Source organism: Gymnodraco acuticeps, unplaced genomic scaffold (assembly GCF_902827175.1).
Source record: "Gymnodraco acuticeps unplaced genomic scaffold, fGymAcu1.1, whole genome shotgun sequence".
Classification (NCBI taxonomy): domain Eukaryota; kingdom Metazoa; phylum Chordata; class Actinopteri; order Perciformes; family Bathydraconidae; genus Gymnodraco; species Gymnodraco acuticeps.
Window position 1 is genome coordinate 915,925 of NW_022992191.1, and position 22,392 is coordinate 938,316.

Below are 22,392 nucleotides of genomic sequence, written 5' to 3' on the forward strand. Positions count from 1 at the left end.
TCTGGCGAATATCAATAAGCCCATTGACAGGTGTCAGTGTCGGCTGCACAATAGGTGCTTGTCAGTTTCCTCTCTGAATGCCTTCTGGACACGACTGGATGAATGCCCCACTTGCTAAACTACCATAGGTCTTTGTTTCTGAAAAAGATAATCCATGCAGTTGCAGAGACGTGCTTTTATTTAGAAATATATTTTTAAGCTTTGTTTTAGCTTTTTGTTTTGGTTGATACAACCACTGATGTTAGTGGTGCATGAGTCCTGAACCCTGAAACGAGTTAGCATTTTAGTGCTACCCATTTCCCTCCTCTCGAAGTCAATAGTAGTTTGTGTTTTTGATGATATTGCTGAAATAAGGTCAGTGGTTAACACACGAGAAGTTCACATTGTTGTATGTCTTTTACGTGCCTTTTGAAAAAGGAGTTTGCTAACAGGTGTTGCTAAATAAGACTACAAAACGTCTTCACGCCAAGCATTAGCCGCCTTTAGCTTAGCAGTGGTGACGCGATGTCATACGAAAATTATGTTGGCATTCATTTAGCTTCATACTTATGGTTTTACTTCAACTCTTATAGAGGTGGATTCAATATGTGGGGATTATCCTGCTGAACTAACCCTTCAAGTATATCATTAACGTGTTTGCCACAAATCTTACTTTCTGTAATCTCCAAAAATCCGATTTGCTTTGAAGCCCTTGCAATGGTCGGCCAAGAAAATACGTCATCACTGCACCTTTGCTCTAAAGTGCAGTGAATGAATTTGCCACCGGAATGATTCTAGTATCTCTGTGTATACAAGTGCAGGTTTCAGCTAGGGCAGAGTTCATATTTTGGGTGTCACTGAGCCGCCCCATGGCTCTGGAGGCCAGTTGAGCTGCGAGCGAGCGCGCTGTTGATAATGAGCTGTTCAGCCACTCCGAGGAGTTGTGATATCTGCTATCAGCCCTCAGGCAGGGAAACCAGACACCTTTTTATAGGCCTAATCCCTCTTCCCATCCCTCCCCTCTCCCTCACACTGCTGTTTGTGTGCACTGTCCTGGAGCTGTGTGTGTGTAGAGTGTGACGTGTATGTGTGTAGTCAGATATGGTATGGTCTCGTGTTCACACAAGGGCCTGTGTCAGAGCGCAGAGGACTCGCCCCGGTGTGCAAGTGTCACAGATGTGTGAAAAACGGTTTCATTATATGCAGATCGAGGCTTACAGTCCCCAAACCCCAAACATACCTGCTTTATATACGATTTAAATGTAAGAAAAGCATCTATATCATATGTATGTGACTTTCTTGTAATGAAAACCCCTAAAGTTGTTTTAACACCAATACTGTATATTTTTCACTTTCTGTCATTTCCAAATTATAGCTTGCACAATCTTAGATTTTTACTACACAATCAACATGTGAAATCCATTTACAATATTCATATTTTTTACCATATTTTAACAACATTTAACATTGCTCTCAGTCAAATTTATAATTTGTAACTGTCTCTTAGTTTTTGGCAATTTACACCGTAGGGAGGTGGAGAGAGAGTGTAACCATAACTAAACATAACACTATAGGATAGTAGGACTTAATAGGATTCAGTGTTTCCCACAGAATTTGATTATATTTGTGGCGGCACCGCACCCCCCACCGGCAAGAAAAGCCAAAGGCCCCTTAACCTATTCGGGTGGTCCACGCATCCACCCCCCCTCAAATAAGATAAAACATGCGAGTTCATGGCTACTGTAGACAACGTTGTTGTTGCTCTGTGTTGCGTTGTTAATGAGTGAGACACACCGGAGTTGAGGATCTGTGGGGTTTATTCTCCCAGAAATATAATTTACAATTTAGGCATTTAGCAGACGCCTTATTCCAAAGCGACTTACAATGACCAATTACAGGGATTTCTCCCTGGAGTAACCGAGGGCTAAGTGCCTTACTCAAGGACACACTAGTAGTGGTGTTCCAGGCAGGATTTGAACTCGCAACCTTCCGATCATCAGCCCACCTCATTATCCGTTAGATTAGAACACCAAAAAAAAAAAAAAAAAGATAATAATATATATTTTTTTTTATGAGATCCATTTGTGGCGGACGATATTTAATTGTGGCGGCCCGCCACAAATAAATCAATGTATGGGAAACACTGGGATTACTTGCAGAAAGATAACATTATTATTATTTAAAAAGATATATATAAATGTTGTCATAAAGTGGTAGGTTAGCCTATATGTTGTCGACCCTTATCTGAATCCTAACATGTGCTTCCTATTGACAGAGTGGGCAGATGGAGCCTTGTGCGTCTGCTTAGCATCTCACACCCTTTGAAAAAGTCAATTATTAATTAAAAGTAAATAAATGGATCAGCAGGTCACTCTGATACCACATTTGCTTGAGTTTGAGCCCAAAACATGCCCCGTTTTTATTTCCCGTAAGTCACATGCAGCAGTTAAAGACTAAAATCATCTCTTTTTAAGGTGTGTTTGGTGGTATAATGTGTTTCAGGCCACATCCACATGCACGCACTGCCAGTTGGCCTCAGAGGTCACACCCTGACCCCTTGACCTTGAGTGTATGAATGATGGCGTCTGGTGTCTGCCCTTGTGTGTGTGTATCCCCTGGGAGGCACTCGCTCTACAAAAGACAGATCTGTGTGCGTTTGTCTATTTGAATTGTAGACCAAACATAAATGCGCTCAGCTAAAGGTGTGGAATACTATCATTTTCACAGCGTCAGTTGCATTTTGAACTAGCAAGGGAAAATCATCTGTTTTGGTATTACTCTAAAGGGAATAAACCAACTGTTTGATCCATGTCAAAACTGTGAGACACATACTTTTGTCAACACTCTGAACATCATTTCCTTTAATCTCTCTTGCATATTGTGCAACCTGTTATTATAGAGCATTTAGCAAAAGTCTGTAAGCAAGTCCCATGTTCTTGAGAAACACAGAACATGCCCAGTCACCACACATCCGTTTGAATAAGAGCGTTCTTCAGATTAAACCTTCCTTTAAACGTCATGTCTGTGGTCTTATTGACCTACAAATGACCACCTGAAGTTCCCGGGGGTTTACTACATTAAACCCCCCCCCCCCCCCCCCCCCCCAACTGATAAAATAACTTCTTGTCAACTCTCCCTCCGGTAGGTCTACGCCTAAACGTCATTGTTGTTACAGTGCTCCAACTCCTGTGAAGGATGAAATTGTTTTCTGTGAAGCCTCCCAGTTCCCATGAAGAGGAGAGCTTTGTATCGCGTGTAGTGTCGTCTCTATGGGGACTTGAGTTGAGAGATTTATGCTCAGTAATGTGATTGATTATTTCTTTAGCTTCCGGTACTTTCCGTTTGTGTTGAGGGTAAAGTATACATGGAGGTCACACTTTTGAATCCTCAGATTTGAATGTTCTTGCAAAGCTAGCTATTCGGTTATCACTCTGCATCATTGAATATATAAACACGTTTATATCTGGTGTAAACAGTTCTGCACTACATGGCTTCATAATGTAGCTTTATCTAGCCTACAACTCAGATACTGTAATGAGGGCTTTTTTTTTTTTTAAAGGGGCCCTATTCTGCTTTTTGGGGTTTTCCCTTTTCTCTAGTTTGTTTATATGGGTTTTTATGCTTTTAAATGTTGTACCGAAGTTTCTCTCCCAGACTCTCCGCCCTGCCTGCAACGCCTCATTTGTAGTCCTTTGTTTACTTCCTGAACATAGTGACATCACAATGTAACACTCACGCTTCTATTGGCTAGGGCTCCAACACATTGCACATGATGGGCTAAGTGGCGGGAAATCTCTAAGTGGTTGAGCAATCACTCTGGTTTCAGACAGAGGGTGAAAAGAGATGCTGCAGCACAGGTAGTATGAGGACAGTAAATATCTTTGTGGACATTAAAGCATGTCAACATGTCACAATAGAGGGACAAAATATGAACCTGAACGTGACCAAGAGTCTCTTTAAATAAAGATGATTGATAACAAGGCCCCTTTAACTTTTGGAGGCACAGAAAACGTAACTCTGCTCCGGTTTGATTTATTAGACGTGTATCAAATACATGCCAGAGCAACAACTGTATGGGTGTGTATTTCGGTCTCTTCTGAGCCTCCGGGTGTTGGTGTGTTTTTTTCCCCACCACTGCGTGCACTGTCAGTCACAGCTGTCAAACACTGCGAACACACACTCCGGCTTCACACACTCTCAATCAGCCCCCCGTTGCGTGTGCATGTGTTGACGTGTGTTTGTGTGTTTGTATGGGGGGGAAGCGGGTGGTCGATGGTCTATTCATAGCAACTGCCATCCCTCCCTGTCACCAATATCTCATATGTCATACTACCTGTCAGAGAGCGAGGAGAAACTCTCCATGCAGAGGTTAATCTCATTCTACTATCACCGTGTGTTTGCGTTGCACTGAACCTGCATGGTTTAACAGGAAGAGGGTTCAGCACTGAAAGAACAAGTAGGAGCTCAATTTAGTGTTAATTACTTATTCTCGTATCAATTACAGGCTTTCAGGAGTCACCCAGTTACACGTTCTTTAATTTAAGCGTATTAACTTAATAGTTTTGAATTAGAGCTCGCTGTAATTGGATAACGTAGCTTGGGGGAATGAAATGTGCCAAATGTTGTAGGCGGCAGCTATTATTTCAGCGTGTTATACACATATTTCATCAAAATGTAATGCTTTCAGCTGTTATATGATTATGTGCATGAATAGGGACTTATTCCTGTGACTGTAGTTCTGCCTTTTCTCGAACATAGGTTATAGTTTAAGTTTGTACGGGTGCGATTTGGGTAAATATTGGACTGGGAAATATCTTCAGAGTCTTGTCATTTCTCAGCACATGCATACCTGTGCGTTTCTTAGTCATTTAACAGTAAACAAATGTAAGCTAGGGTGCGGTTGCAATACATATATATACATTTTAAACCTTTATGATTGAAACAAGCTGCTGTCAGCTAGTTTGAATATGGTGCTGAGGATTGTCTCTCAGACGGGGTTGTTGTGCAGGTCAACAAAGTCCTGTGTAAGGTGAACAAAGTACTTGTTTTTAAAATATTGAGCTGCTATAAAGATACGTTTCCTTGTGATATGAACATTTGATCTGCACAGTAACTGTCATTGTGCTGGACACTGCTAACGCACGAAACCACTGGCCAAACTCTTTAGATTAAATAAAGATATGAAGTCTTTAAAATGTGGTTTTGTAGAGGAGAATGTTTATTAAATTCTGATAAATTGAAGAAAAAGCCCCACTCCCCTTTTTCATTGCAAGAACTGCCTTCTTTATTGTAGTTTACTTCTTATCGGCGTCTTACTCCCTGCTCTGGTTTCAGATTTGACAGATATGTTCTCCTCATGCTCACTATATGACTGGAGTGTTTGCGGCTGTGTGTGTTCTGTGAAGGAGGCCTGGGGGGGGGGTTTCACTCTGTGTCTTCAGGTCCTATCTGCTGTTGGTTAAGAGGTGTTGGGTTGAAATAAGCTACCACAAAAAGCATGATCTGCTCTGGATATAAACCTTTGATATCAGTCTCTGCGAACCTGTGGACATCTGTGCGAAGGCTGCACACTTTATTTCAAATGGATCTAAATCGCAATGCAATTATTAAAATCGAAGTAAGCCTTATATTATATACACATTTTTTTAGAGCTGCAGAGGAGTCCTGGTATTCTACCGAATTGTTTTGAATGATAATGTGACCGTTTCATCCCCTGTAATATTGCAAATCACACAACAATTGCAATTCATTATATTATTTATCCAAATTGCGGAGCCCTAATCTGTGTTTACTCTAAATAAGCCACATTTGTAGAACATATCTAGGAAAATAATTGAGTTTAAAAGTAATTCAGTGTCAATATATACAAAAGGTCTCTACACTGTTGCAGTTCAGCTCATCTTTCCCCCCTATTGCATGCATCTTTTTAAACATTTGAATGCTCTAACAACATTACAAGCATGATATATTCCCTTCAGAATATTTTCCTTGGCAGGAGGTTGGAGCTTTTATCAATTTTCCCATGGCTCTCAGACTACAGTTCTGTTCCAAACAGCATGGAGAACAATTTAGTTCACGGACGTAATCCATCACGACAAAAGCTGACCAAGTTGCATCAGAATGGAAATATCAGGCGGTAACTTTTTATTTTTTTACGAAATGAAGTATGCTCCCGTCACTGTCTCGGATTAATGTGTTCGTTCAGGGTGATAAAAGAAGTGTGTGTTACTTTCACGTTCTACTTTTAACCAATAGCGTACGGTCTTTTTGCGGTACCTCATTCTGTCAGTCGAGCACGGTGCTTCTGCCAACCAGTTCATAACATTTTACGGAAAATAAACGACAGACCGTTACAGTTTAATCATCTTTTCTTTACCAGAACTGCCTAGTGACGTTAAGTCTTTGTTTTGAGGGATCACAACACATTTTAAAGATAAAACATGGAAGTGTGGAATCAGAAGTCAAAGTCAACTTAATTGTCAATCTTTCAGTTTGTGTGTACAGACCGAAATACCGTTTCCCACAATCCCGAATACAAAAACAAATATGTATATAAGACTGCACTTACCACGATTAAACGTATTGGTTAATTTATAGGGGCGAAATCGCTTCTTAAAGTGGACCTATCATGCTATATTTGAAACATATATTGTAGGGCCATACCTATATAAAACATGTCTGTGAAGTATTTTTTTCAAAATATCAAACGGATCATGCATTTTAGCATTTGCTCTTTTCCAGCCCTGTTTTTGCAAGAGCTGATTCTGCTTTTGTGTTAGACTACAGCGCCACTCACAGGCCTGGCATATGTACTACAGCGTCTCCAGCGCTTTCGAGCGGTCTCTCATTCCCCTGAGGTGGAGAGTTGCCCATATAGGCGGAGCACCCCTTTTCTGACGTCAGAAAAATTCAAATAATAATCAGCTCCGTTGCAGCCCCGTTTTTAGAGATGTGGGTACGGAGGAAAAGAGAGAGGGTTGTGTTTTCGGACACTTGGTGAGTTCCCTGACACACCGGGGACACATATTCATGTATACAAGACGTACAAAAGTGCATTTTGCCTGATAGGTCCCCTTTAACTAGAAATGAATGAAGGAGTTAGTGATACAGAAAAGCTTTTAAAGGAATGCTCCACTCATTAGATAATTAATCAAAACTTCAGTATTTAGTGAAACATTATGTTTAAACCATACCCTGAAGAAATCAGCGATATTCCCCGGTAAATAATGATTTTATAGCTCTTTTTTATCAAAACCTGTATATTCCGTCAGGGCGCTGCCATTTTGCCCATTTTCAGTAGTCACGTGATGGTCGTGACGTCATCCATGCGTTCACTTTGTAAACACACGAAAACATGGAGTATTTGAGTTCGGACTCTTCAGCCGAGGAAGAAGTTTTGAGCAATATGAAGAGATTGGATGGGGGAATTCAGCCATACAGGTTCGAGCCTACTTAGTACTACTTAGTAGATACAATGATTTTGATTACTAGATATGTATGCATGTAGTACCACCCTTGCTAGCGATTCCCTCTCTAGTTTAGCATACTCAGCCTAGTTGTCCCTGGCCCTAGAACCACGATTTTATGGGGCCGGAAAAACTGGGGAAAATTACCCGCTAGCCGGTACTACGCTATATGGAAAGGCCACCAAAAACTGGCCTGGCCTGGACGATAAAGGACGTTTAAACGGGGCTACCCGCTGCAATGGAAATGCGCCATAACATACCTTATTCTTACTCCGAGCACTACTTCTGGTCCTCCGTCGCTTCACACTTGCAGAGGGCGATTTCTCAACTGGCCGAACTGGTGTCCTGGTCGGTGATGACACCAGAAAGACCGATGGTACTGCATCTCCATTAAGTAATGGTTGTTCAATAAATCCCATGTTATGTTTTATCATACTCATAGTAGTCGTCCGGAAACTTGAAATGTTCGCTGCATACATGCGCCTGTGGATCTTTCGGTTCGGGCCGGCCACATTTCGCTAGCCACTGCCTCCGAACGTACTTCCTACGCTTACCTTTTGGCAACAGATGGAACCGAGCATTCCGTGGATTGTTCCTATCAGAATTGTGGCAATGTTTCGCGATACAATGAGGCATATTTGAAGAGAGTAACTACAGTAAATAACATGAACATCAACGTGTCCTCCAAACCAAACGCATGGTTTACGTCACGTCCGGTAAAATGGCGCCGCCCACAGTGTTGATGTTATTTAGGTAATTAATCAGTTTAAAATCACTGATAATGTCATCGGATTAAAAAAAACAAAAGAAAAGAAAGACTGGCAGAGACTGGTCTGTTTTATCGGATGATAATTATTTAGAAATGAGTGTCATGAGCATACCATTCCTTTTTAAAGGACTTTTTCAATTGTTCTTTTCTTTTTTTAAAGCAGCCAATTTCATACGAAAGGCTGCGAACAAACATTAGCTATCATTACCGATTAATTTGTCATTTAGTTTCTCTGCTACTCAATGGTTTTGTCTTTTAAAATGTCAGAAAAGTCAGTGAGATGTACTTTAATGTGAGTTTCGTTAGACCTGCATTTCAAAATCCAGTTTAGTAAACTGTTATATGACAAACAAAAGTATCAAAGTGTCACAATCGAGAAGCTGAAAATAACAAATGGCATTTAATCTTCTGAAATGTTCGTCGTCTCCATAAAACAACAGCTAGAGCCCCAGGTGCTGTTATTTTGGACTGACACACATCACAACAGCCCCTCTGTCCGCCAACAGTGACCTCACTCTCACTTCCCAGTGAAAGCCCCGAGCCCGGACATCCTCTTCCTCGCTGCTCTTCTACTGTACATGAGCAACTGTCTGTCCCGGCAGCTCCCTGTTCACTGGCCTCCGCACACTCACCGTTAGCAACCATGCCAGGGAGCGCTAGCAACCGCTCAATGGGCCAATCAGGTTCCTCATAGGATATAGCCTATATTGAAACAACTCGTTATATGGATAAGAGAAGTATTAGTTTAGCAGCTTACAAGTCTCCAAAGGCTGAGGGACTCAAGAATAAGGCTGCACAAAAAAAAGAGACAAATTGCGACTATTTTTGAGTTATTGGAGGAATTTATACTTTTTGGTGAATTCTCCTAACTATTGATATATTCATTTAGAATGATCATGTGTATTTTTATTATTAGGATCCGTACCAGACAAAGATATTTTAATAATTCCGTAGCATGCGATTTGTAGCCTGGGACATCTATGCAGCACAAATATCTGTAATTCAAAAATAATATTTACACATCATTTGCCAGTTTCAAACATTCCTGCAATTTGAATATTGCCATATCTTGCTTTGCAGTTTTCAATAAGATTTAGTTGAATTGTGCTGCCCTATTAAAACATGTAGATACATGCTAAAGAAGGTTCTTGTTACTTGAACAAAATGCTTATGCTGTTAGCACCACTTGCATTAGTTGTAGACAGTAATATCGGCATAGATGTATTTACTTTAGTCTTGTCATATTTGGGCTTATGCATTAAAAAAAAAAAGAAGGTCCTTGTTGACAAATATTCAGGGGAATGGGGAAGGGACAGTGTGGATGCTTGAGTGGGTTACACTCAAACAAACCCTCAATGTGTGTTGGAGGTTTTGTTAAAAGCCCCTAATGAGCTTTTCTGCTTCCTCATATTGTTTTTGGTTAAATGGCTACATTTCACATCATAAGCATCTGAACTAGAGTTTCCAGTTGTTTTATATTATGGTTGTTTATTTTTAGAGGCACTTTAAAAAAGAAAAGCCCCTATAAAAATGGTTCTTCTTTAATACAGAATGTGCGTAGTTTCGTTCCTCTGGAGAGTCTTTCACCCCGCCTATTGAAACTGATAAATGAAACTTAATGTGAACTTTTTTTAAATGTTTGAATTCCCTTTTGCTGTTTAAATCTCATCGCAGTGAATCATATCCTGTTGCCAGCTTGGTTGCAGTGTTTCTCTCCCATGGAAGCAGTGATAGTTGGCAGGAGGAAGGAAGGGAAAGAAAGGAAGGAGAGTAAGAGATGGAGAGCAAATCAGACGAGAACCCTCCTTACCGAGCTTCCTTTTCCTCCATTGACCTCCGGCCTGCTCTGAGTGTCGGTGTCAAACTGTTGCATGCATCATGTGCAAAGAAGACAAAAAAGCGATGAGCCACACTTATTAGTCTTCTACTTGTGTTGCACTTTTGCAAAGAATGAATGAAGTGCTAAAAAGCAATAGAAATAAACGTTAAAATAGATGCAACATAACAGAGGAATGCAACAAAGAGGTGGTTTGGAGTTTCTTGCCTTTTTGTTTTAGCTTTCAGACTTTGAGTCATTTTTGATATTGAACAATGGTCTTTACTGTAATGAAAGAATCTGTACTTTGTTGAACTTTGCCAAGCCCTGTCACGGAGCAAAGCCCAACCTGCAGATGCAACAGTCTTTCTTGTGTGTCTTTGCGACTCTACCTTTTGTGGTTTCCGGTGCTTTTTGGTTCTTTCGTGTTTTGAGTAAAGCGAAGAGCCGTGGAGGTGATGCGAAACAGTGGTTTTTCACAGAACTTGCAACACTCCTGACCTCCTTCACCTTTTACACATCACGTCTTCACATTGAAACACGCGTCACTGTCCACAATATAAAGCAGTTGAGCCTGGTTGAGATTAGGGACGTTGATAAACGTAAAAATACATTTAGATCTTAATGGATTTTCGTTTGATCTTTTTTTTTAAATAATCGTTTAAAAATCGCGAGTGACCTGAATGTTTTCTGTGTGTCCCTCTCGACAACACACCATCCACTTCTCCTTTCCTTGAATCTTTCCCCGCAGTATCCTTTCCTCCCTGTGTGCAGTGGAGGGGTGGTGGGGGGGTGAGGCTTAGAAGGGGAGCGTATAAGGGAGGGAGAAGGTCCGTCTGGAATCCATTAGCCAGTTGAGGCATCCTAGTTTCACTGTGGGAACCTTATTGATTGCCCTCCTTTCTCATTACTCCACCTCCCCTCCCTCCTTCTGCCTCTTGCACCAATCACGCTTTCAGTTTCTCTGCCTTTTATCTCCTCTTTGCTTTTTCTTTGCTGCTATTTTCTTCCCCCTGTTTGTCTTTTTTCAAATGCACCCAGTGCCTGCGTGCCACAACATCTAACCAGCCCCAGTGCGTGTTTATCGATGTCGTGTAAAATGTATTGACATACTTATCAGCGGCTCCCACATCCTACACGAGGAGAAAATCTGACTCACTTACACTTTGTCTGTTTCACACACACACACACACACACACACACACACACACACACACACACACACACACACACACACACACACACACACACACACACACACACACACACACCTCTTTCAAAGTCATCACCACGTGCTGCACATCCCTTTTTGTGGCACCCATCTCCTATAATACGCATGTTATAGTGGTGCAGTGATGACGTAGGTAACAAGTTGGCATCGCAGGGGCTTCCTCGACGAACAGGAATGGGAGTTCCCCTTTGATTCTGGGACTATTGCAAAAAACATATTCGGTGATACTTTATCGTTCAGCAGGATAATCCCCACATCTTAAAACCACTTTTATGATAGTTGTAAAAGCAAGCAGCATTAAAAGTACATTTTTAAATGAACCACATGATGGTCGCATGACTTGCAACTCACCATCGCTAAGCTAAAGGCGGCTAAAGTAGGGCGTCATGACGTTTAGTAGATTCAAATGTCGCCAGTGGAGTATTTGCTTATGTATTTTATGTGGTAAAATAAAAACAATTCTTAAGCTTGTATTAACCACAGGCATCAACGCTTCAACTCAATTAAAAACAAAACATTATATTCAAGAAAAGTGTCACGGAAGTGCTAAAATGCTAACTCATGGCCGGGTTTAGGACTCATTCCTGCTCCACTCTATAGTGCCGTAATATAGGCCGGTGGTACGTATCGGAGCGTTAGAAATGTAGGGTTAGAGTCTGGATGCTGATTGTTTTTGTTAATAAAGATTGAAAACCTATTCCGATGGTGCATTGCCGTTACAATGAAGACAATACAAACATTTGCATGTATCCGGTCGGTAACATGAAAGCAAATATTTCCAGTGTTGAATACTTAGCTTTGTGCACTTCAGGAACATGACAGTGGGGCTGAAGAATGTGTCGTCTGTGAGCGAGCATGGTCACATATCTGCAGTGAAACGCACTCCTCCTCCTATACTTAGTTTTTGCTGCAGCGAGAGGCTGATTGATCGCTGTGGGGAGGACCTTCACCCCAGTGTGTTTTTATCAAGCTCTAGCGATACACGTCTAGAAGGATTCTAATGAGCGCTTGACAGGGCAGGATTTACAGCTGCAAAGATTTATTGATCGAAAGGGAAAGAAAAATGCCAACAAAGGCTGTTTTTGGCTCGTTAAATGTGATGATTGTCATTGATTTCATTGGGATGAAAATGATATTGCTGTAATTGCTGCCCTAATCATATTTTTCTCGAGTCTGTGTGTCACTAATAAATAAAAAACGTAGCAGCATTTCTGGTACTTACTTCACTTTGTACCAACAATGGAATATAGTCATATTTTGGTTTCACTGAATTGACTCATAATTTACAGTAAAGCAAACTGACCTTGTTGATGAATGACCAAATAGTCAAGTGTGTGTAGAGGTTTGAACCCTTTATGATGAGAAAGTGAACCGAAGTTAAAAGCAGCAGTTTTAAAAAGCTGAATGATCTAGATCAGGGGTGGGGAACCTCCGGCCCCCGGGCCGTATACGGCCCGCGAGACCATTTGGTGTGGCCCTCGAGGTAATTTATAAACACATGCCAAAAAAAAGAAATCTAGACCGCAAAATAATTAAACAAGTGAGTGCCTGTTTTTCCTGGCCAAGGTCAGGGTCCTTGAACACAACACAAGCCTAACGTGTCATCACGTGGTACATGTCTCGTCTGACAGGGGTGTAGTTCTGACGGAGAGCACCAGAACGCCGCTCCGGCACTTCCAAAAATTGCAGTAGCCATAAGGAGCCGTACACATGCCGCAGTTTCTGCGTGGCTGTGTTTTAGATGAAAGCCCAGTGGCGATCCGTTCATCCGTCATACTGATCATACAGTCAATAACTTTGTTGTTATTAGCATCTGGTTAGCTAGCTATGCTAACGAATATAAGAAGCTTTTTCTACAACCAGTGAGGTAAAGGCACATCTTCATATGATCATTATAGTTATAAAACAAATAAGAGAATAAAGTAAACAGGTATAAAATACTATATGACAGTAAAAAAAAGTTGTTATTAATAAACAAGAATACAGTTTGAAAGGAGAGTGATTTGTCAAATATCCATAAAGAAAAAGAAAATCTGCTTCCAGTTCTGTTTCATCTGGGTGTTGAGAGATGTTTCCATAGATCTCCTAATGTTGCTCTCAAAGTGCACCAGATTGATGCTTTTAACTTCAACATTTAAAAACAAATCTTCCCGGGGGAGCATGCCCCCGGACCCCCCTAGAGGAGGTTAGGCCCCCCCCCCACTTAAATCATGTTCACAGGAGTCTAAATACATTTGCACACATCTTGTGTCTATATCTTTCTGTTTTGGTGGTCATGCCACACCGTGCACGTGCATGCGTGAGTCATGGTAAGATATCTGGATTAAGAGGTTGCTTGTTCTTTGCACAGCATGAAAGAAAGGTGAAATTAATGGGCTGTGATTTTAGTATTTTTAAGCAGAGGTCAATAATTTGTACGGCCCTCGGAGGATGTTGAAAACATTGAAATGGCCCTTGAGAGGAAAAAGGTTCCCCACCCCTGGTCTAGATACTGTATTTCCACGAGATGAACCCTGTCGACGAATCAATTATGAGACATTTTTAAAGAAAAACAAGTCCTTGCGTTTCCTGTGTTTTTAAGACCCTACTCTTGAAACAGGTTGAACGAGTCACAAGTTGACGAGAACTCAGCTGTCCTTTTTTTTTTGCAAGTTCACGGCCCTTTGTCTCTAAATGTGATGTTGGCAGCGGTTTCCTTGCTACATGCAATCTATGACTAAGAATTTTTGCTATGACTCAATCACGGCAAAAAAAAAATTCGGCCTGTTGTAAGTCTGATGCATCGGCAAGGTCGACTGCACTTGAAGGAACAGTCTTTATAGTGAGTGAAGGTTAGTGGTGCTGTCATTAGAGTGGAAATGAATGACTTCTTGACGGTAATGTCATGAAGATCCAGAATTGAGAGTTGAAGACTCAAAAAGGGCTTTTATGTGCGTGTCATTCTCATACTTTTGAATTGACATGACATAAATCCGCTCTTTGTTTTTCTTTGTCTGGGTATTACAAACACTTTGACGGTCAAACAGGTGGATTTCAATAAGCGGAAAGATGGTCAGTTTCCTGTATGTCATGTCCAAGCTGTACACCATGGACAGAATCATTTAGAAAACAGCACAATTGTTCCGGGCAGTATTTTATATATTAATATTCGACCAAATCTGTTTCTCACATTATACAATGCTTTCAGAAATAATGGAAGAGGTGTTTTTCGTCTCATTTTCGAGATACATTCAGTGTCGAGTTCAACAACCCCGCTCTGGTTTCGCCACTTTTAATAATTGTATTCAATTTGTATATTTTGGCACCCGTTGCTGTGTATTTGCATTCAAATGTAAATCAACCACTCGCCGTGTAAAAAGAGAGATTTGTCCCACCCACTGCCCGTTTTTAAAGCAGTATGTCGTACATAGAATACTGAAATATTTGTGCTCCCCGAAGGTGTCTACTTCTCAAAATGCTGCTGGTTGCCTCAGACCAAGTGAAATCTGAAAACATTGAACTGGAAGCGGCGGCGGGAAATGATCAAGTCGGATGCATTTTTACAATTCAGATCAGCAGCACATAAAGCCTGAAAGCTGGCGCTGTTATCGGTTTGTTGTATTTTCTATTGGATTTATTATCACCTTATGGTCAAAAATGAGGTCTTTATCATCCATAGACTTCTAAAGCTGAAGGTTATAAAAACCTCAATAACCAAGATACGTGTTGTTTTATCTCAGTCTCCCACGCCTTTATCGTACGGTTTCATAGACCGCGAGAAATTGCGGGTTATTCCACTTTTGCACATGAAACACGAGGAGCTTTCCGAGTTGATGCTCAACCTGTTTTAACGTGCCAGTGGCAGGAGTTTTCTCACCGTCTGAACACCTGCTTTAACCTGCCTGCCTGCAGACACGTCTTTTTATTCGAGCACTGACAAGGCCACAGCGACAAGTGTGTATGTGTGTGTGCACCATTGGGTAATGCTGTGTTTACTCTGTGTGCGTGTTTGTGGTTGATAACCAGCACACTCATGTTTCTTCTCTCTTTGTGTCTTTGCAGGAAGTTCGGGGAGCGCCCTCAGCCACTGCGCCTAACAAGGTAAAAACATTGTTCCCTTAACACCCTTTGTTGTCGTAGTATTTGTATGTTGACTGTAAACATGTGTGTTTGCACTAAATCCGGAACAACACTTCTTCCACACTCTAACATGAATTCTCTTAGATTCATAAAAACCCTTAAAAGCAGTACATGTAAGGGATGTAAAAGAAACGACATAAACCTGCTAAGGGGTACAATTACCATTAAATCTGAATAACTTCTGATAATAAAACATATGCCCTTATCGGGGAAAATAACCCCTGTTTGCTTACCAGTCAGTGTTGCACTGATGAGCTCATGTCTGGGGGTGATGAGGACTAAGTTAGAACTGCATCTGTAATGAGCACAGAATAAATATAGTGTCCATTGGCTTCATGTTGTTTCCATAAGAACGGCTGCTTACCAAAGCAACATGTATAGGTCTACAGATTAAAGGGGCCCTAGTCTGCTCATTTTCGGGTTGATATTAGAATTTAGTGGCTCTACTGTGACAAGTTGACAATGTTCAAAAAGGTCTCGTACTACTTTTGTTCACCCTCTGTCTGAAAACCAGAGCCCAGTCTGCTCTGATTGGTTAGCTGGCCGGCTCTGTTGTGATCGGTCAGCCGCTTAGAGATCTCCCGCCCCTTAGCCTATCGAGTACAATGTGTTAGAGCTTTGGCCAATTGTAGCGCGAGTGTCACACAGTGATGTCACTATGTAATGGAAGTAAACAATTACATTACAATTGAGAGCAACTCTTTATGGAGGGAACTTTGGTATTTGAGCCTTTGCAGACCATTTACATGCACAATAACCTATAGACCACACTAGATCAGGGGTCTTCAACTCAAATTCAACGAGGTCCAGTTAGAGAAAATGTCCCCATGCAAAGGTCCGGAACATCAAAAGGTCTAAGTTGCTTTATGAATTAGTGTGATGTATATATTGAAGTAGCTGTAGCTTTATCAACGTCTGCATGTAATTAACAACTGACTGCCAATCAAATAAAGAAAGTACAATTCAAAAACAACTATTTATTGTCAATTAACATTGAGCTATACAGATATATGCAGGTGCTCATTGGTTAGCCTGGAACGATATTTAGTTTCAATTTTGATCCTGGTGGACTGATCATATCGGGCTCTGAGACTGCTTATTTTGTGTGAGCTCAGTTCTGACTTGAGAGGGAATGTTTGGTCAAACACTTAGTGTTTTGTCTCATAGTGGCGTTTTGGCACTTTTAATGAGCGCCACGGTCTCTGAACAAATGAGACACACTGGTTCTGTGATGCCAGTGGCAGGAGGAACATGAATGAGTCCACTCAGGGTTCAAAGCTCTGTTCTCACTGTCCACGTTCCTCTTGGAGAGCGCCATGTGTAATTATTTGTCTCTCCCTGTCTGCCGCTAACTCGCCGTTCACTCTCCTCTCCGCGTTTTCACTCTAAGACGTGCTTTTAATTTGGCGTGTGTTTTAAATACCTCAGTAAATAAGCCAGAGAACAATAATTTATATATTTATATATATAATATAATCTTTTCTGAGACTTGCATTTAAATCGTGCGCTCTGTACTTTGGCCTTCAGTGTAGCAGCACAGCAAGTTTTTGATTATTGTGGCTTCTCTTATGTTTTGCTCCAAGTCCATTTTGAGGCTGCATTTGCTCGAAAAACATAACGTTGATGGATGTTGTGGCGTGCTTCTCTCTCTCTCTGTGTGTGTGTGTGTGTGTGTGTGTGTGTGTGTGTGTGTGTGATGTGTGTGTGTGTGTGTGTGTGTGTGTGTGTGTGTGTGTGTGTGTGTGTGTGTGTGTTGTGTGTGTGTGTGTGGGTGTGTGTGTGTGTGTGTGTGTGTGTGTGTGTGTTGATGTGTGGTGTGTCGTGTAGTGTGTGTGTGTGTGTGTGTGTGTGTGTGTGTGGTGATGTGTGTGTGTGTGTGTGTGTGTGTGTGTGTGTGTGTGTGTGTGTGTGTGTGTGTGTGTGTGTGTGTGTGTGTGTGTGTGTGTGTGTGTGTGTGTGTGGTGTGTGTGTTGTGTGTGTGTGTGTGTGTGTGTGTGTGTGTGTGTGTGTGTTGCGAGTGGCACTCAGCGGGGAAATTGAAGGGTTGCGTATGGCCTGGAACAGCCGAGCATGGGTTTGGGGAAAAAGGGCCCCAGCACCTTTTGATGTGTCCCCCCTCTTCATTCATGTGCTGCCAGTGCGCTGGCTTGCATCGGCCCCTCCGTCTGTGTGATGGTTTGGATGGCCAGAAATATGACTGACACAAAACACTCTTTACCCAGCGGCCTAAAGCTTTAAAACACAACATGTGTCGCTTTCTTCGTGTTTGTCTCTGGCTCCTCGTGTCACCACTTATTTTCTCTCAGGCAGCCGCACAGACAGCTAAAATACAGCCCCGTCCTGCAGGGGCTTTTTAGGAAGGCTACTCGACTGGAAATACAATACATGACACACGCACTGGAACACACACGCGCACACACACACACACACACACACACACACACACACACAGCCGCACGTCTTGGATTCAGACAGATACACACACACAAACAGACACAACACATGAGCGTACAGGCTGGATAAGCTGCCTCCTCTGTGAGGGGGAGCCGCCCCTTCAAGGGCTTATTCTCCCAAACAACAGCTCTGCAGAATCCATCGCCTCACATGGAAACGCTCAATAGAAGAAAAAAGACGGCGTTATTCATCCTCTTCTATGTCAAAAAGAACACAATTCACTCTAAAATCAAACCCCGACGATCGCTAATTTGTCCCAGGCTGTTGTTTGGTCTGCAGTCGCACTCTTTAAAATGTTTCCTCCTGTAATAATAATTTCCCTTTTCCATTCGGCGCTCCTCGTACACAAACAATAAACATTAGTTTTCCCCTTGTTGATGCTGGAGGCTGTTAAACTGTTTCCTTGTTTCTTGCTCAAGTTTTTTCTAGATCTTGTCGTTTTAGCAAACTACTTCCTGTCACTATTTTAGAGGCTCACCAGGGCCTTCTGGAGGTCACACATCAGACGTTGAAAAAGCACTTGTCTGTAGGTCACTACGCTCCCAGACTCACAAATGGGAGAGACGATTCAAAAAGGAGTGTTAATGTTTCTCAACCCAAGCCTGAAACTACGGATGTGTGTAACCTACCTTTGGTGATTCGCAAGGGCGCACGCTAATTACATCATCTTAATTCAGATATTTCACACAGTGCGTGTGTATTAGTATGCCCCCCCATGTGCGTGTTCGTTCACCGGGGGTCTTGTGACAGGACCACTCTGCTGTAGACGCTGTGGCAGATGTACGGGACAGATGCCCGTCTGCTCTGCTAGCCTAGCTTAACCTAGCCCCTCGTCACACACACACACACACACACACACACACACACACACACACACACACACACACACACACACACACACACACACACCCCCCTGTAGTGCTGTCATTTGTCTCACTTTGGCCGCATTTCCTTTTTTTAAATGTATACCTTCCTTCCACCTCTTTTTCTCTTGAGCACATTTTGGTGGTTGTTGGCCCCCGTGTTGTTTGTTCAGCTCCTCTCGCTTGTTTTACCTGCATGATGCATGTGACCTAAATAACGTGTTAGTTGATTGTAACGGGCAGGTAAACAGCAACCGTCTACACGACAAATCTGCCTGGGTTGCATCGGCTGCAGATGTTTGTTTTTGGTTGCTTAGATGCACGGCTGCTTTGTCATCACTTGTGCTACTTTTCATGCAGCATATGAATGTGCTTCAGTTAGTATTGAAATGCCCAGTACCCTAACTTCCTGTCTGATGAAATCTGATGAAATGGAGCATTGATTTCCCAGTTTGCACTCCCTCTTGTCTTCATCTCCCTCTTGTTGGTTTTGTATTGAATGTTTTGGATGTTCCTTTTGTACACACTGTACTGCGGGTTGTAGTCATTATGTGTCTGCACGCTACTCTTTCGTAGGAAGTTGAGCTGGTCACTGTCTCTCACTTCTCCTTCCCCTTGGAAAGACACCTCCATCTTGCTTTCTTACTGTCCCTTCTTCAAATCTTTTTTATAAATATCTTTTGTCGAAACCATTTCCCTTTTCCATTCTCTTTTGTAGCACTTTCCTTAATAACTTTTGACTAGCTAGTTACTACCGAGGCATAGCTATTAATGGAGTTTAAAATATGTGGTTACGTAATGTTCCTAGAAGTGCTTGTTATTAAAAGGGCAATCCATGTCTACATAGTTTAAATACTTTGAATTGTTATACTGTCATTTCGACTACTATCTACTAGTGTTTTCCCCTACTTGTGCGGATGCTTTTGATCTCAAGTCTTTATTCCACCCCGAATTTCCCCACTTCTCCATTTGTATGACATGTCATATTCAAAGCCTTGATTTTTGCAACTTTATATCAGATGGAAATATTTTCAGTGCATCATTTTATACACATTTTGGCATATTTGATATGTTTGTAAACCTTGGCTCCCCCACTAGAATTGCATCTTAAATGCTGTGGGTTTGAACAATGCCTGGCTACACAACACTAGTTTGTAAAGATGGGTTTATGTTATTTATTCTATCCCAGGATATTCAGTTTCATCTGAGTGTTGCCACATGCGGGGCATCTTTGCTATCTATATGGAGGTTATTTAGGGGTAGCTGTGAAATGGAAAGCGAGGCATAACAGATGACAATACACGAGGAGCCACTGTGATTGATAGCTAATCTTTTATTGAAGCATTTCTGTCTTGACGGGGGGAATTTAGCCGTAGCGGTCTGGAACGGTTTGGTGAGCAGTGAAACCGTGTTAACCACAAGTCAGGGCTGTCGCAACAAACATCCCCAACATTAACTTCTGGTGTCAAACCATAACTATGCGGCAATGTATTTGAATATTTACTCTCCCAAATATAAGATGACATTGATTAAAGAGCCAGAGGTTTGTGGGCTGATTAAACTTTTAGCTTTTTGGTGGAATTGGACAACACGGTTCCAATTGGAGCGAGGCAGTTTAGTTATAGCAGGATTGTTTGCATATAAAGCCGAATTTGAATTTCAATATTGATTCATCTTTCGCTATTGTCTGGATTAAGTACCGCAGCCAAACTGTTGTTGTTTAGCCGTCAGCACAAACTTGTTAGGCGGGTGTATTCTGGGCTGAAGAATAGCATGTTTTGGAGAGGATCCAAATCACTCAGGTGTTGTCAGAATTAGGGATGTCCCGATCACCTTTTTTTGCTTCCGATCATTTGATTTTGACAATCTGCCGATTTTTCCCGATCTTTATGCAATGCATTAAGAGAAAAGGTAACAGATAACGGCTGGTCATCGAACGAGATGAATTCAGCTGTCTTGGCTGTTGTTTTTTTCTGGGGCAGTTTCTCTTTCCTTTTCAAAGTCTCTGAAAGTGTCGGTTGTTTCAGTGCCGTTACCCGAGTGGCCGCTGTGGACTCGTCGTGTTGTTGTTGGTGTTTGTTTCTCAGGTGGCGTATTAGATTGGTCGTGTTGAACGTAGCTCTGTTCTTTCCACCACGCGGAACCTCCGCCTTGCAAACATTGCATCTGGCTGTTACACTGCCTTCGCTTTCAATTTTATAATACTTCCAAACTGCTGACATTTTCTCTGTCCCGAGTCACCAGCTGAACGAAGCCTCTCGCTAGCTTAATGCTACTATCAGACACTGCGCCCACTCTGTTGCCAGATTTGAGAGAAATAACCAGGTCTGAAAACAAGCCCAAAAGAAGCAACACATACATGATGTGTCATTTTAAACCAAAACTAAGTCCTCAGGATGACTTTAAGACGTGAACATGGTCATTTTAGTTTTGTAACATTAAATAAAATAATACAAATATTTTTATAAAAAAAATCCAGATCCCCGATTTTTTTTCTCCCGATTCCGATCTTTTGAAAATCACGTGATCGGGGATCGGAGCCGATCACGTGATCGGGGACATCTCTAGTCAGAATTATTGTTCCCGAACAAGATAAATAGAGCCCATTCTTTATAGTGTCCCTGTTGTTCCCCAATATGACCGTAAGCTTATGAACCCACTGAAGGCAGACGAGCAACTTCCCATCCTGATCATTTGATAATCCTAGGAGCATGTTGATGCACGGTCGGCCTTGGCGGAGCTCTGCGCTTATCGAGTGCAAGTAGAATGATTTATTGCAAGTAAACACTGAGAAATACACTTTACCTCCCTATATCAAAAAGTTACTTATTGTTTTGTTTGACAGAATCTCTCAAAACTATGATTTATAATCTGGAACTGTGTCAAGGTGCCCTAATGGTTAAGCGGCATACCATTCAGCCACAATCTGTTTGTGTTGTTGTATCTGTGATGTCACCCTTCCTGCAAGTCTTGCAGGTCATAGGTATCAGCAGAGGTGTCCAGTGACATGTGCCCTGCAGGCCTGACATCAGCAGAGTTGGACTATTTTCTCCATCTGAGTATGAGACTAGTGAATGCATCGTTCATTTCAGCCCCCGAGGAAGGCTATGTCATTTAATGTAAACATCAGAGAAGGTGAAGCTCAATGTGTAAGTAAGTTGGATATCTTTTAATCAAACTTTTGAAAAGCTCCAGTCATGTGCACTTGGGCTCGATTTAGGAAAAGAAAGTAATGTTCTCCATGTGGTGTGTAAATGGTATCAGGCTGCATCAAATCGTTTAAATGGAATTCTAAGATTGTACCTCCGTCATTTTCAGTTGCTGGAGATCGGTAGATAACACAGAATAATCAGAGCGTATGTTTGTGTTGCTGGACGACTAAAAATGCTTCGTTTTACCTCGAGAAACAATTGTATCATGACCGGCAAGGCGAGAAGTAAAATGTTCCCCCGTCCATTATAAAACGGATAAGCCAAAATCCCGCTCAGCCTTCCTCCTCCTCATCCGTACCCTTTCTTACACACACGCACGCACACACACGCACACACACTCTAACTGTGAGGGGCCCCTTGCTTTTCATAACAAAGGCCCCGTCTAACCCAAGCGTGCGGCCGAGTATTGCGTGGCAGAGTGGAAAGCTGTGTGAGTGGGAAGCCCTGCGAGCAACCTGGCGTGTCAGGTGTCACTGACATCTG

General features: G+C 41.9%; 1 protein-coding gene across 3 annotated transcripts in view; it reads left to right on the forward strand.

Annotated features, from left to right (window-relative positions):
* Nucleotides 1-22,392, forward strand: part of rbpjb (recombination signal binding protein for immunoglobulin kappa J region b) — a 52,834-nt gene that overhangs the window by 14,113 nt on the left and 16,329 nt on the right. For all 3 annotated transcript variants that reach the window (XM_034205207.1, XM_034205208.1, XM_034205209.1), the window contains exon 2: nt 15,303-15,341. In XM_034205207.1, the coding sequence (XP_034061098.1) occupies nt 15,303-15,341 (39 nt within the window). The remainder of the gene's footprint in view (nt 1-15,302; nt 15,342-22,392) is intronic.